General features: G+C 53.5%; 1 protein-coding gene and 1 pseudogene across 1 annotated transcript; one reads left to right on the top strand and one right to left on the bottom strand.

Annotated features, from left to right (window-relative positions):
- Positions 1 to 19: 19 nt before the first annotated feature.
- On the top strand, positions 20 to 3,191 carry LOC126929536 (D-dopachrome decarboxylase-like). Its single transcript, XM_050745985.1, has 3 exons — positions 20 to 290; positions 637 to 812; positions 2,945 to 3,191. The coding sequence occupies exons 1-3, from the start codon at positions 30 to 32 to the stop codon at positions 3,015 to 3,017; spliced, it is 510 nt and encodes a 169-aa protein (XP_050601942.1). The 5' UTR covers positions 20 to 29; the 3' UTR covers positions 3,018 to 3,191.
- A 4,280-nt stretch (positions 3,192 to 7,471) lies between these two features.
- On the bottom strand, positions 7,472 to 14,957 carry LOC126964055 (uncharacterized; annotated as a pseudogene).
- Between the last annotated feature and the right edge of the window lie 860 nt (positions 14,958 to 15,817).

Here is a 15,817-nt window from a genome sequence, read left to right as displayed (position 1 = left end):
CACAGGTGACTTCTGTTTGCAGAAGCGGGATGTACCCTAGGCAGCCAATCGGGGAGCGCTGTCTCTGTCCAGCCAATGAGAAGTCAGATTGCTGTGGCGCCTCGCCCCTCCTCCCTGGTCCCCGAGCCTTGGGTACCCCCAGCTTTTTTTTCCCTGGAGCAGTTTTCCTTCTTCTGCCCGCCATGCCGTTCGTAGAGCTGGACACGAATTTGCCCGCCAACCGAGTGCCCGCGGGGCTGGAGAAACGACTCTGCGCCGCCGCTGCCTCCATCCTGGGCAAGCCTGCGGACGTGAGCGTGGGCCGGGCAGCACTGGGCGAGGGGAGGTTGGTGGGCCAGGGGTCCGGCCCAGTCCCTGCTCTGCCTCCCCGACAGTGACCCCGAATCTTTCCCCCAGGGACCACTCCCTCCTTTCTCCACACCAAGCTCCGACTTTCCGTGCTCCACGATCCCGCGGCTCCCCCTCCGCACGTCTTGCCCTTATTGCCCTCCCCAGTCATGACCTGAACATGATCCTCAGGTCCATTCCTGTCCCCGCGAACACCGGCGCGTTTCCGCTTTCGCGCGCTCGGGTCGGGTCCCCAGAGGTAGCCTGGCCGGCCTCAGCTTCGGGTAAAACTTTTCATGTCCCCCTCAGCGTGTGAACGTGACGGTGCGGCCAGGCCTGACTATGGCGCTGAGCGGGTCCACCGAGCCCTGCGCGCAGCTGTCCGTCTCCTCCATCGGGGTAGTTGGCACCGCCGAGGACAACCGCAGCCACAGCGCCCACTTCTTTGAGTTTCTCACCAAGGAGCTAGCCCTGGGCCAGGACCGGTACGTAGGGGTACTCGGGGATCCATTTGGGACTGCGGCAGACTGGAGCCAGTGATCCTGCCTCAAGGGGAAAAACCCATTTCTTGCCCTGCCCAGTAAAGACACATCAGGGTATGGGGCCCTGGGGCCCCCTGACCCCTCAGGTTCCTGGTAGGACCATCTTCAAAGTGTGAGCAGGATTGAATGAATTTCTGGCTTTGCTCCTCAGTGTGTAAGTCTGTGAACCGGGAAGGCTCTCTTTCAGCACTCCCAGGGGCAGTGCAAGGGTCATGTGGGATTGTCTGTGTGCTGTACCTGCCTTGGCACCTGGCAGGGTACAGACGCCTTGGCTGAAGTGTGATTTTCTGGAACTTTTCCAGCCTGGTCAGAAGGAATTCTGGGTATGTTCTGAAGCTATCTTTTGGACCTTTGTCCCAACCAGGTTCCAGGTGAGGTTCAGGGGAGGCTCACAGAGTAGTGAAAGAGCATTGGCCTGGATGTTTAGACATCTGCTTTCTGGGTCCTGCATAGCTCGGGGACCCCAAACTTGGAAATGAACCATCTCCACTTGGCAACCTCCTCTTCTGTGAAAACAAGGGAAATGACCTCCCTCCCCCACAAGAAGCCTCTACAACCCAAACCTGGCGTTCTGTGACCGAGTTAAAGTTTCTTGTTGGGTAAAGATGATCTTGAGCCACATCCATGCCTATGAGGAAATAAGGGCATGAGAAGCTTGAAAGGACACTGTCCAGGCACGGTGGCTCATGCCTGTAGTCCCAGCACTTTCGGAGACCAAGGCGGGAGGTTCACTTGACCCAGGAGTTGGAGACCAGTCTGGGTAACATAGTGAGATGCCATCCCCCAAAACAATTTTAAAAATTAACCAGACATGGTGGTGTGCACCTGTAGTCTCAGTTGGCAAGCTACGGTGGGAGGATGGCTTCAGCCCAGGTGGTTGAGGCCGCAGTGAGCTGATTGTGCTATTGCGCCCCAGCCTGGGTGGCAGTGAGACCGTGTCTCAGAAAAAAAGACCTTCTGAAATGGAGCCTTTGTTAGTCCATGAAGGCCAATGAGGAATGGCTGATCCTGCTGGGTCCTCCCTCAAGCTACAGAGGAATCATACAGTCAGCCCCCTGTATCACTAGGTTCCGCATCTGTTGGTTCCGCAACAGATGCTAATCACTGAATTATCATCTGTTGTTTGATGGATTGAAATATCAGAGGAAAAATTCGTAATTGCATCTATACTGAAAATATGTATAGACTTTTTTCCTTGTCATTATTCCCTAAACAATACGATTTACGTAGTATGTACATTATATTAGGTATTATTAAGTAACCCAGAAATTTAAAGTGAGAGGATGTGTGTAGGTTATATGCAAATACACCATTTTGAACAAATGTAGATTTTGGTTTCCTCTGGGGATCCTAGAACAAATCTCCCATAGATACTGAGGGAAAACTGTTATTCTAACAAGTATTATACAAATGCTTACCATGTGCTAGGTACTCTACAGGTACTGTACACTCATGATCCCATTTGATCCTTACAATCCCTGTCCACTCTCCCTTTGCTCAGACAAGGCATGCTATCCCCATGAGGTATGCCAAGTTTATAAGAAGACTGAGGCTGTTCATACTTCTGCCCCCGAAGCCAGGCTATCCCAAGCTCTGGTGCTCCTCACTGGAAACTTGCTGTTACCTCTGAGAGGAGCATGTTCACTTATGGCACAGACATTAGTGGTGGGGGTTGGCGGGGCTGGGGGTGGGGTGGTCACCCTGTGCTCAGCCTTTGAGAAAACAGGTGGCTGAGGTACTGTGCCCTTAGGGAGCCTGCAATTAGGAGGCAGGGTGCCCCTCAGTCCACAAACTGATGGAGATGATAGAGTATATGGCACAGATGCCGAAGCTACTTTATTGTGTATCTGTCCTAGTTGGGTCATGCTGATGTGCAGCCACCATCCCACACCTGAGTGTCCCACTGCCCTGCTGGGGGTTAGGGAAAGATCATTACTGGGATGAGCAGGTTTGCAAAATGCCTGGTGGACTGCGGCAGGCTGTCCTGAGTACCCACAGTGGGAGTACCTGGCAGGGGTCTTGCAAGATGTGGTGTTAGTCAAGGAGCTGATGATATCTTTTTCTGTCTCCTGAAGAATACTTATCCGCTTTTTCCCCCTGGAGTCCTGGCAGATTGGCAAGATAGGGACGGTCGTGACATTTTTATGATTGGCACGGAGGCATCCGGGGCATCTGTGAGCTGGCTGCTTCTTCCAGAGAGATCTCCTGGCAGAGTGAGGGCCTAGTGATAACCAGCTTTGGATTATGCCACATGCAACATTCCTGTGATCACATAATCCTCTTCATCCTCATATGAAATAAATGAGAGCTTCCTCGTTCAAACATGACTTCTTACCTTCTGTTATCCCTCCTGGGCATCTTGGGCCACCATGGGTAGCAGGGCTGGGGGATAAGCCCATAGGGAACCTGGAAGGGGATGATTTCCATCTTCAGGGCTACTGTTCGGTATGTTTAAGACTGCTCAGATCTGGAGGTGGAAGCCTCAGCCTGGAGGCTCTGCTCTCCACACCCATCTGCAGGCCTGTGGGAAGGTGTGAGCAGTTGGTCCAGCTGGGGCCCTTCCTGCAGACTGCTGACCTGAGGCTTCTGTACTCCTGAAGCCTACTCCCTCCACACCTGGCTGGGCAGCCTGCCACGCCCCTCTCCCCGCCTCTGTAGAGTGGAGGCAGGGTTTGCCTGTGTCCCTTTGGGGGTTGGTCACTGGTTTTCCAAAAGCAGGGTCCCCAGTCTGCTTCTCCTCCATAGGGTTGCAAGCCTTGTCTCCCTCCCTTTGGCAAGACTCCAACCCTCCTCCCAGCCGCCCCATTGCCCCTTCCTGGCAGTAGCACCAGCTTTCACAACCTTTCCAGCCCAGGGGCCCCCAGGCCGGGAGGATGGCTGGGGGGACACATGGCAGGCCTATAAGGTTTCCTGTGTCTTCTCTCCTGTCGCAACGGTGCCACCTGCACACTTAACTGTTGGACACACAACCACATTCACACATCCACCCACATCTAGTCACGATTCATCAGTCACACATACACCCACATATACAATCATACCATTTACACACATATACACCCAATCACACAATTCACATCCAACAAAGTCACACAACTCAAATTCACACAGACCAAACCCCCACACACGTGCACTCACATACACAATCAACCATTCACTGACATTCAGTTATCACAGTTCACTTACACCCCCCCTCACACACATGCACACAATTCAACAAAATCACACAATTCACTCATTCACACACATACCCACATACAATTTCACACTGCTCACATTTACACACAATTCACTAAAATTCACACATATATACACCCATGTACACACAGTTCACTCGCATCACACACATATACACCTACACGTAAACAGTCACACAATTCACTCACGTTCAGTCACCGACATTCACACATACACACGTACCACACACAGGCAATTCAGTCACATGGCCAAAAGCCAGTCTTCACCTTGCTACAGTTCCCAGTGTCGCCTCAACCTTTGCAACAGCGTCCCCTTCCCATGCCTGGACAGCTGGAGAGCCCTGAACACACCCCATCTTCATGCCTCCAGCGCTAGCCCAAGCCCTTCCCTCTGCCAAGAGCACTAAGTGGAACTCAAGGTCACTTCTCAGGACCCTTCCCTGCTCCTCCTCCTGCCAGGTGACCTGAGGATCCTGCTGGCCCTGCTTAACAATGATGCACAGCATGGATAGTGCAGCTGATGTCGCTCTCCCGGACTTACTGCTGCCTACACAGCACTGGGACTGACTGTTTAACTTTACTGTTTATTTCATGTATTTTATTGGAGTGTCTCTTGAAAGCAAAACCATGCAATTAGGAAATCCAAAGGCAGCCAGCATGGAGCAAGTGCAGAGTGCAGTGGTGCAAACTCAACTTACTGCAGCCTCAACCTCCTGGGCCTAAACAATCCTGCCTCAGCTTCCCATGTAGTTTGGATCACAGGCACATGCCACCATGCTGGGCTAATTTTATGACTTTGTAGAGATGGGGTCGCACTTTGTTTCCCAGGGTGGTCTTGAATTCCTAGGCTCAAGTGATCCTCCCACCTCAGCCCATTTTGCAAAGCTGCTCATCCCGGTAATGATCTTCCCCCAACTCCCACCAGGGCAGTGGGACACTCGGGTGTCAGATGGTGGCTGCACATCAGCATGACCCACCTAGGACAGACACTCAACATCAACACAGTAGCCTCAGTGTGTGCGCTGTACACTCCCTCATCTCTATCAGTTTGTGGGCTGAAGGGCAACCTGCCGCCTCCTAATTGCAGGCTCCCTAAGGGCATAGTGCCTCAGCCACCTGTTTTCTCAAAGGCTGGGCACAGGGTGACCCCACCACCACTAATGTCTGTACCATAAGTGAACTTTACCCCTGTTCTATAAAGATGTTAAGCCCCAAAAATGAAGTGGAGGGCCATACCCTGAGGGAGGGAATGGATCTCCAGGGTTGGAATAGTGACACCTTTTGTCCTCACTTACATGAATAGGAAGGATACAATTGCTGAGACTCCCCATATCCTAGCTTCAGGAATAGCTTTTGTTAGGCCTGTTACTCTGAGGGACCCTAAAATTCCAGATAGTTCCCCCCAAAACAGGGATTTGGGCAAAAATTATGTCTTTTTGATTGGTGAGCCCAGGTGCCTAAAGAAGGTAACAGAGTCCTGGAGTTCACACTAGAAGTCATTTTTTTTTTTTTTTTTTTTTTTTTTTTTTTTGAGACGGAGTCTCGCACTGTCGCCCAGGCTGGAGTGCAGTGGCGCAATCTCGGCTCACTGCAAGCTCCGCCTCCCGGGTTCACGCCATTCTCCTGCCTCAGCCTCCTGAGTAGCTGGGACTACAGGCGCCCACCACCACGCCCGGCTAATTTTTTGTATTTTTAGTAGAGACGGGGTTTCACTGTGGTCTCGATCTCCTGACCTTGTGATCCGCCCGCCTCGGCCTCCCAAAGTGCTGGGATTACAGGCGTGAGCCACCGCGCCCGGCCTAGAAGTCATTCTTATAGGAGAAACTAGAAAAGCACCAGAGACAGCGAGCGGTTTTTAGAAGCAGGACCAACCTCAGAGAAGAGAGGCGAGAAGGGTTTGTCTGGCAGGCATTAGGACCCAGGGGGGCAAGGATTAGGGTAGATAGAATAGATGGGCGAGTCTCGCTTGGGTGACAGGCCTTTGAGAGTTCCACTCATGGCCACAGGCTCAACCAACTTGTCGGGATCCCGGAGCCGCGTGGCTTTCCTCTCAGTCGACCCTGGGCTCAGCCCAGTAGTACAGGAAAAGCGGAAGCTGCTTCTAGGCAAACCAACCCTTCCAACTCCGAAGACTCGGGGGTTGTTAGAGAGCCCTATTCCCAGAAAGCCTGACAGTAGTATCTTGAGTCCGGTGGCTGCGCTAGTTGCTTTTAACTGGCCGACAGGTGCCCAGTATTTAGCCCCCAGATTCTAAGGAAAAATAGGACAGAATAGCAAGCAAAAGGGGTCCGTTGGTTCTCACCACTTGGCGATAGTTGATGTCCCACTGCTCGGCGATAGCTGATAGTCCCTTTGTGGTCGCCAAAATGTGTCCGGAATGGGTGGGTTCTTGGTCTCACTGACTTCAAGAATGAAGCCCCAAACCGTCGTCATGAGTGTTACAGTTTTTAAAGATGGTAACGTCCAGAGTTTGTTCCTTCCAGACGTTCAGATGTGTCTGGAGCTTCTTCCTTCTGGTGGGTTGGTAGTCTCCCTGTCAGGAGTGAAGCTGTAAGCCTATCATGGTGAGTGTTACAGCTCTAAAAGGCAGCGCGTCTGGAGTTGTTGGTTCTTCCCAGTAGGCTTGTGGTCTCGCTGGCGTCAGGAGTGAAGCTGCAGACCTTCGCGGTGAGTGTTACAGCTCATAACGGCAGCGTGGACCCAAAGAGTGATCAGCAACAATATTTATAACAAAAAACAAAGCTTCCACAGCGTAGAAGGGGTTGTAGCTGGCTGGCTCGGGCAGCCTGCTTTTATTCCCTCATCTGGCCCCACCCACATACTGCTGATTGGTCCATTTTACAGAGAGCTGATTGGTCCATTTTGACAGAGTGCTGATTGGTGCGTTTACAATCCTTGAGCTAGTCAGAGAGTCACAGAGTGCTAGTCCTCCAAGTCTCCACTAGGTTAGCTAGATACAGAGTACCAATTGGTGTATTCACAAACCCTGAGCTAGACACAGAGTGCTGATTGGTGTATTTACAAACACTGAGTTAGGCAGAGTGCTGATTGGTGTATTCACAAACCCTGAGCTAGACACAGAGTGCTGATTGGTGTATTTACAATCCTCTGGCTAGATATAAAAGTTCCCCAAGTCCCCATCCAGTTCAGGAGCCCAGCTGGCTTCACCCAGTGGATCCTGCACCAGGGCTCATGTGGAGCCGCCAGCCAGTCCCGAGCGGCGCCTGTATTCCTCAGCCCCTGGGCTGGCCATGGGACCAGCACCACGGAGGAGGGGACGGCGCCCCTCCGGGAAGCTTAGGCAGCGCGGGAGCTTACCGCAGGTGGGGAGCTCAGACATGGCGGGCTGCAGGTCCCCAGCCCTGCCCTGCCCGGAAGCAGGTAAGGCCCCCGCGAGAATTTGAGTGCGGCGCCGGCGGGCCGGCACTGCTGGGGGACCCGGTGCAACCTCCGCAGCTGCTGGCCCGGGTGCTAAGCCCCTCACTGCCCTGGGCCGGCGGTGTGCGGGGCCCGCCGATCCCGCGCCCACCGGAATTCACACAGGCCAGCGAGCGCAGCCCCGGTTCCCACCCGCGCCTCTCCCTCCACACCTCCCCACAAGTAAAGGGAGGCAGCTTCGGCCTCAGCTAGCCCAGAGAGGGGCTTCCACAGTGCCGTGGCGGGCTGAAGGGCTCTTCAGGCGCCACCAGAATGGGCGCCGAGGCCGAGGAGGCGCTGAGCACAGTCCTACCATCAGGAACCTGAGGGGTCAGGGGGCCCCAGGGCCCCAGACCCTGATGTTTTCTTACTGGGCAGGGCAATAAATGGGTTTTTCCCCCTGAGGCAGGATCATTGGCTCCAGTCTGCGGCAGTCCCAAATGGATCCTCTACTACCCTACGCACCAGTCCTGGCCCAGGGCTAGCTCCTTGGTGAGAAACTCAAAGAAGTGGGCGCTGTGGCTGCGGTTGTCCTCAGCACTACGCAGATGGAGGAGACGGACGGCTGCGCGCAGGGCTCGGTGGACCCGCTCAGCGCCATAGTCAGGCCTGTACGCACTGTCACTTTCACGCGCTGAAGGGGACATGAAAAGTTTTACCTGAAGCTGGGGCCGGCAGGGCTACCTCTAGGGGACCCGACCCGAGCGCGGGAAAGCCGAAACGCGCAGTGTTCGTGGGGACAGGGATCCCAGTACAGGTCGAGGCCCCTGAAGGTCACGTCCGGCTCATGACTGGGGAGGACGATAAGGGAAAGACCTGCGGAGGGGGAGCCGCGGGATCCTGGAGCACAGAAAGTCAGAACTTGGCGTGCGGAAAGGAGGGGGGAATGGTCCATGGGGAAAAGGGTCGGGGTCGCTGTAGGGGAGGCGGAGCAGGGACAGGGCTGGACCCCTGGCCCACCAACCTCCCCTCGCCCTGTGCTGCCTGGCCCACGCTCACGTCCGCAGGTTTGCCCAGGATAGAGGTAGCGGCGGCGCAGAGTCGTTTCTCCAGCCCTGCGGGCACTCGGTTGTTGGGCAAATTCCTGTCCAGCTCTAGGAAGGGTATAGCAGGCAGAGAAAAAACAGCTCTGGGGGAGAAGCAGCTCTGGGTACCCGAAGCTCGCGGACCAGGGAGGAGGGGCGAGGCACCACAGCAACCTGGCTTCTCATTGGCTGGACAGAGACTCAGCGCTTCCCGATTGGCTGCCTAGAGTACATCCCGCTTCCGCAAACAAAAGTCACGTGTGCCGGCTCTGTTTTCCAAAAGTCCCATCGCCCCAGTCCTATGTGTAGCCCCACTGACTACCAGTCTTTAACCGCGTGGTGGCTACACCCTGTCGCTTCCCCGACTCTCTTGCCTGGCACCGGGTGGATTTCCCTTAAGCTTTCCGCGCTGTGGTCGCCTGGTTCCTAGCTCTGTTAAAGGTCTGAACACCCCTAACGCACAGACACGCACACACACTCCTATAGGGGTCTTCCCCAAGTTCGACCCTAATAATGCAACGGAAGTTTAAATTTTTTTTGAATGATTTGCCACCATTTCGAAGTCAGGCAATTTTATGTTCAGTATGAAAATCTACGCTTCTCTTGGGGCAGTCAGGAGATGTGGTTACATGTGAGGGCGCAAGTGGGGCTGGGCAGGGACCCTTGGGTTCACAACATTCCCTGTCCCCGCCTAGTCCCCACTGACAGCTGCCTGTGTAGCCTCTTGTGCCGATGGTGAGCCACTGTTCACCAGGGGGTGGCAAAATATGTTATTTAAAACATGGAAATCTGTTAGTGTGGCTTAAACACAAGTCTGTGATTAGTGTGGCAAAATCACTTGAATTGTACATTTTAAATATGATTGAAATTGTGGTCAGGCAGAGTGGCTGACACCTGTAATCTCAGCACTTGGGAGGCCAAGAAGGGAGGATTGCTTGAGTCCAGGAGTACAAGACCAGGCTAGGCAACATAGCAAGATTCCCTTCTTTATTTTCTACAGAAAAAAAAAAGGAATCCTGGTGTTGTGGTGTGCGCTTGTAGTTCTAGCTACCTGTGCGGCTGAGGCAGGAGGGTTGCTTGAGCCCAGGAGATCTAGGCTACAGTGAACTATGACTCATTTTTTTCCCTGTCTCTTTGTCTGATGGGTTTCTCTTATTTTTGTTTGTTTGTTTGTTTGTTTGTTTCTGAGACAGTCTCGCTCTGACTGGAGCTTGAGTGCAGTGGTATGGTCTCAGCTCACTGCAACTTCCACCTTCCAGGTTCAAGTGATTCTCCTGTCTCAGCCTCCTGAGTGTGCTACCATACCTGAGTAATTTTTGTATTTTTAATATAGATGGGGTTTCACCGTGTTGCCCGGGACTGGTCTCAAACTCCCGACCTCAAGTGATCTGCACACCTTGGCCTCCCAAAATGCTGGGATTACAAGGGTGAGCCACCACACCAGGCCTGTCTTACGGGTTTCTAAGAGCATCCTAAAGAACATTACTTCCTTCTGACCTATCTTTTACCAAGATCCCTCCCAGTTTTTTGCTTGTTTTATGTTTAATCAATTTTTTCTTACACAAGATGTCCCTGTATATGTTTTTTTGTTTGTTTTGTTTTGTTTTTGAGACAGAGTTTTGCTCTTGTTGTCCAGGCTGGAGTACAATAGCGTGATCTCAGCTCACTGTAATCTCCGCCTCCCGGGTTTAAGCAATTCTCCTGACTCAGCCTCCTGAGTAGCTGGGATTACAGGCATACTGGCGCCACCACACCCGACTAATTTTGTAGTTTTAGTAGAGATGGGGTTTCTCCATGTTGGTCAGCTGGTCTTGAACTCCCAACCTCAGGTGATCCACCCCCCCCCCGGCCTCCCAATGTGCTGGGATTACAGGCATGAGCACCGCAGCTGGCGTGTATTGGTTTTTTCTCTGTTGAGCTCTCCCACTGTTCTGAGGCTTAGAAAGTCCTTTCATACCCAGATATCAGACGAACATTTATTGAAATGTCTCCTCACTTCTTCCTAGTTTGACTTTTTTCACTTAATACTTCTCCATCTAGGAATTATGTGTCTAGCAAAGTGAGGGTTTGTTTGTTTTCTACCCCTAAGGCAAGATTCCCAGGCAACCTAGAGTATGCAAAAGAGCATAGGATTAACTGCTCATAGCTCTGGAATTAAGGCACTTTAGGGGAATCATTCTTTGGCTCTGGTCCTTGGTTTCCCTTCTATGAAACAAGTTGAGTGAATTAGGCAGTCTCTGGCATTCCAGGATTTCGTCTCAGGTCTACACAGGATTTTGTAAAGTGAAAGCACCATCCCTTGGGCATCCTGGGAGGTGTCCCTGCCCTCCATGGCTCGCCTTCTGCCACATGGCCCAGCAGCAGCTACTCTGCAGAGCCGTGTGCTGCCATGACAGGTATTCATGCGCGCGGGCGCAGACCTGCAGGTCCTGGGGATACCAGTGGTCAGGCACTTTGTGCATGCAGCTCATATGCAGCAAGATAGCCACACTGAGGGGACATGGCAGGGGCAGAAGACATGCCCTGGTCACTCTTCAGGCATTTTCTGGGGCATTTGCACTATCCCCATGATGCAGAGGAGAAACGTGAGGCTCAGAGAGGTTAGGTAACTGCCCAGGGTCACACAGCCCTCCACGGGGCCAGACTATCATCTGAACTAAGGGCAGGAAGTAAGAAACAAAATGTCATGAACTTCAGCAGGGGATCAGGGAAGGCTTCCAGGAGGAAGGGGCACCCAGTGTGAGTCTGAAGAATGAGAGCAAGTTGGGTATCTCCCCAACATATCCAAAGCATGGACAGGGCCAGGAGCAAGGCCAGCAGGAGAGAGCCTTCCAGGTGACATGGCAGCATTGCTTCCCACCCGGTCCCATCCCCTGTCCACCTATGGTGAAGCGTTGTGCATTCTGACCCCCAGAGCTCATTGTGCCTCTGTGGGTGTCGGACCCTCCAGTGATCCCAGGCTCTGAATGTGAATCCAGCTGCACCACAGAGGCACTGCATGGCCTCGGTAAAGGACGCCACCATGCAGCCACCAACCTGGAAGCCATTTTTGGTTTTCATTTTTCCCGCCCACCTCCGACCCTTCAGCAAACCCTGCAGTCAGAGTTTCAAGAAAAATGAGAACCGACCACCACCCCGCCCCCCAACCCTGCACCACCACCACCACCTTGGTCTGGGGCTCCAGCACTGCGGGCTGGATGACTGCAGTAGCTGTCTCACCCCCGCCAGGGGATCGTTTACGACGTAAGTCAGATCACAGTTCTCCCCTGCTCAAAACCCTCTGGCGACTCAGTCCACCTGTGGTAAGAGCCAAAGCCTTCCCTGTATCCCATGCTACCCTCTGTCCTGACCTCCTGCTCTTCCTGCTCACTGCACCTGCATTGGCCCACCTGGAGCCTTCGCCCTCACTCTTCCCTCCAGCCAGAACACCCTTCCCCTCATGCCTTGTGCTTTCCTACAGCTCTCTGCTCAGATGCCACCTCCTCCAGGGAGTCTTCCCTCAACATCCTACTCAACGACACATGCCCTCACTCTTACCCTGTGTATTTTTTCCATGGCATCCATCCACATCTGATATGTTACATGTTTACATGGGTTACTGTCAGCTCCCCCTTGTATTAATGGAATGTGATCCCATGAGGGGAAGGGCGTAGACACGTTCGCTGCTCAAGTCCCAGGGCTGAAATGGGGTCTGGCCCTGGTGGGTGTTTAGCAAATAGCCACTGAAGCTCGCTGAGTGGTCCCTCGACTCTCCAGGGAAACAGTACTTGCCCCACAGGGTTTGTGGGCAAAATGGTAGCACTAAGATGCCTGGTAGAGCCGCTCCTCGAAACTTAGCACTCTCCTTCCTTCAGAGGGCTGGGCTGGCGGTGAGGAGGCCTGGAGCAGACTGGGCCCTTTGGCCTTCTGCAAGTCCCTCCCCTCCTCCAGCCTCAGTTTCCTCATTTGTACAATGCAGGAGGGGACTTCTATAGCCCCTCTCAACACTGGGCACCTCTGCCTGCCTCAGCCCATTCTTCACCCTGGGGCTGGTGCAGGGCCCACAGTCCATGATCCAAGCCATCAACAGTGAACAAACAGACGACTGACTGGCCCCACAAGGCCTGGCAGCAGCCCAGGGACCGGTAACCTCTCAGCCAAGGTGAAGTCCCCATCCTTCAAGGCCCGGCACCTTCCTCAGAGGATTCACCTGGGCAAAAGCAACGCTGTGCTGCTGGCCTGCAGGCGAGATCAGAGAGGTGAGTGGGGAGAACCCTGAGTTCTCTGAGGTCCCTGCCCACCCACACCCCAAAAATCCCAGCACCAGCTTTCTGAGGCCCCTGTCTGGGAGGCATCAGGGAAGAGGAGGCCTCTCTGCTAGTCACTGGATCACAGACCCTGACCCCATCAGAGGTCCACCTTTCCTGTGTCCAGCTCCTTGAAACATGGGTCAAGGACAATTCCCTGGAGCTGTAATTCACACCCCACCCCCAGTCAGTTCCATCCGTAGGTCAGACCCCTCCAGCCTCCTCCCTGAGGTCTAGGCTTGCCCCCTCTGATTCAGCTTCCTATCCCAGCTGGTGACTTAGGCCCTTCTGACCAGGCTGGGTGACTTGTCAGTACCCCAGAGCCCCAGCCAGACACGTTCCCAACCCTTAGACCAACCTCATTCTTGCTGGGAATCCCTGCTCCGTTCAGCCACTCAGCCTCCAGTGACTCAGCTCTTCTTCCTTTCCTATGCGAAACTCTCAAGGCTGCCTCCCCACTGGGGGTTCCCAGGTCTGACTCACTTTAGCACTCCAGGCCAGTGCTGGAGGCCGCATTAGGTGACTGGTTAATGTGTTTGGATCGGAGGGCCTCAGTCGAGCCAGGCTCCAGTCTGATCATAGGCCTACATGTGGGCCTCTTTGCCCTTCTGCTGAATGGACATGCACACCTCTGCCCATTCTCCCTCCACAAACTGCCTCCGTGTCCAGCCCCTGTTCTGCAGCAGGTGGCTCACACTGGTTGTACCAAGGGTAGCAGTTGGGAAGAGTCAGCTGAGCAGGGGCCTCCTTCTGGCCTGCCCAGGGGGCTCTGACGCTGCTCTCTGTCCTACTGCCCAGTTATAGCCCTGCCTCCTCCACTGAATTCTGCTCCAGCTGCATCTCTCTATGCCAGCCAGACCAGCAAACACTGGAGCTCAGGGTGAGGGTGCTGGCCTCCCCCACTGCCCTGCCACAGGGCCCTTCCGCCTCTAGCCTCTAGGAGTAGCCCCTTCAGCTGGGTGAGAACCCCAATGGGATAGAGCAAGTCAGATGCAGGAAAAAGAAAAGGCAGAAGAATGCCAAGAAATGCATAAAAGTGGAAGAGACCCAGGGCCAGACACGGTGGTGCATGTCTGTAATCCCAACACCTTAGAAGGCTGAGGCAAGCAGATCACTTGAGCTCAGGAGTTCAAGACCAGCCTGGTCTACATGGCAAAATCACGTGTCTACACATACCAAAAAAAAAAAAAAAAAAAGTAGCTGGGCGCGGTGGCGTGCCTGTAGTCCCAACTACTCTACTTGGGAGCAGTAAGTTGGGAGGATGGCTTGAACCTGAGAGGTCAAGGCTGCAGTGAGCCGAGATCATGCCACTGCCCTCTAGCCTGGGCTACAGAGTGAGACACTGTAAAAAAAATAAAATAAATAAATAAATAAATAATAAAAAAGTGGAAGAGACACAGGCAGGGGTAGACAGGGACTATTTTACTTAGGAAACAAAGAGGCAGTTTCATAGTTTTTTTCAAGCACATGCAATGAAGAGATTCTGGCCCCTCTCCATTTCCCTACCCTCCTTCTGCACCTGCTCTGCCCTCTCTTAACCTGTATTTTGAAGAATGTTTTGTATTCACAAAGCAAAGATAAAGCCTCGATTAAAATAGACAACCAGTGGGGCACGGCATCTCATGCCTGTCATCTCAACACTTTGGGAGGCCAAAGCAAGAGGATCGCTTGAGCCCAGGAGTTCTAGGCCAGCCTGGGAAACACAGCAAGACCTCCTCTCAATAATAATAATAATAATGATAAAAAATTGGCCAGGCATATTGGTAGGCAGCTGTAGTCCCAGCTACTTGAGGGTCTGAGGCGGGAGGATCGCTTGAGCCTGGAAGGTCGAGGCTGCAGTGAGCCATGATTGTGACACTGCACTCCAGCCTGAGTGATAGAGTTAGATCCTGTCTCCAAAAAGTAAAAATAATAAAATAGAAAATTATGCAATAGTTTCCACATTGGAGAGTCTGAGTCTTCATATTAGTCTGCATTCCTGGCCCGACTGCAAAGCAGTGTGGACAGGCGGGGATCCGGAGCCAATATCCCCTGGGCCCAGCTGCCCAGACCACCTTTAGTCAGCTCCACTGTGGGAAGCCCGAAGGAGATGCCGTTCTTGGTGAAGATGTAGACTGCATGGCAGGGCTGGGACAGCAGGTCCAGGTACAGCTCCAGACCCATGGCAGGGGCAATGGGGTGGGGCGTGGAAGGGCAGACCTAAACCTAGGGAACGGGTCCTGGGGACAAGCCCCGGGGACAGGCCCAGGAACAGGAACTGTGGGCAGGAATGGCTGGTGGGGGGCGGCAGGCAGCAACGGCTGGGGCTAGGTGAGGGTTGGGCAGGAACTGCTGGGTCTCGAGCCTGCAGCGGTGCACCACACCAGGAGCCCTGAGTCCGGCCACGCCCTCTTCACTCATCCGTTGGTTCCGGAGAACTTTGGGTCAATCAGTGGCGTGTCTGCTCCCTCACCACCCCTTTCTGGGAATCTAGGCTGCAGGTATATTTCCCAGTAAAAGGGAAGAGGAGAAAGGTGGAGCAGCAGCCTCCTTGCCCAGTGACTGGCCCAGTGCCCAGGATGGAGGCCAGAGAGGAAGGGTAGATAGCTGCCTGCGGGGCTGCCAGCCCCACACCTCATGAAGGAATGAACTGTCCCTCCCCAGTCGCATTTATTACAGTCCAGCTAATGCCTCCCCCAGATGGCTGAGGCCCTGTGAGGCCTACCCGGAGGTTTCCAACAATGCCTGGCATCTCATAGTAAATTAATCAACATGATACGAGTTTTGCAAAAGAGAAAAGATTTATTCACAGGGCACCAAGCAAGGATGTGGGATAATAGCTCTCAAACCCACTTCCCTGAAAATGAGGCTTAGGGATAAGCCTTGCTTCCAAGCAATAGAGCACAGACCCCAGCCACACTCAAGGGGAGGGGGCTATACAAGGATGTGAATACCAGTCTGCCTGCCTCGTGGGCCTACAACGCAGAAGGGCCATGCACTTGGTTTAAAGCTTTGCTGTTGCCATCTTGACATTCTTAACAATT

Source organism: Macaca thibetana, chromosome 10 (assembly GCF_024542745.1).
Source record: "Macaca thibetana thibetana isolate TM-01 chromosome 10, ASM2454274v1, whole genome shotgun sequence".
NCBI classification, from domain to species: Eukaryota; Metazoa; Chordata; class Mammalia; order Primates; family Cercopithecidae; genus Macaca; species Macaca thibetana.
Note: the sequence above shows the minus strand (reverse complement) of the source record. Positions and strands in the feature narration are given on the sequence as shown.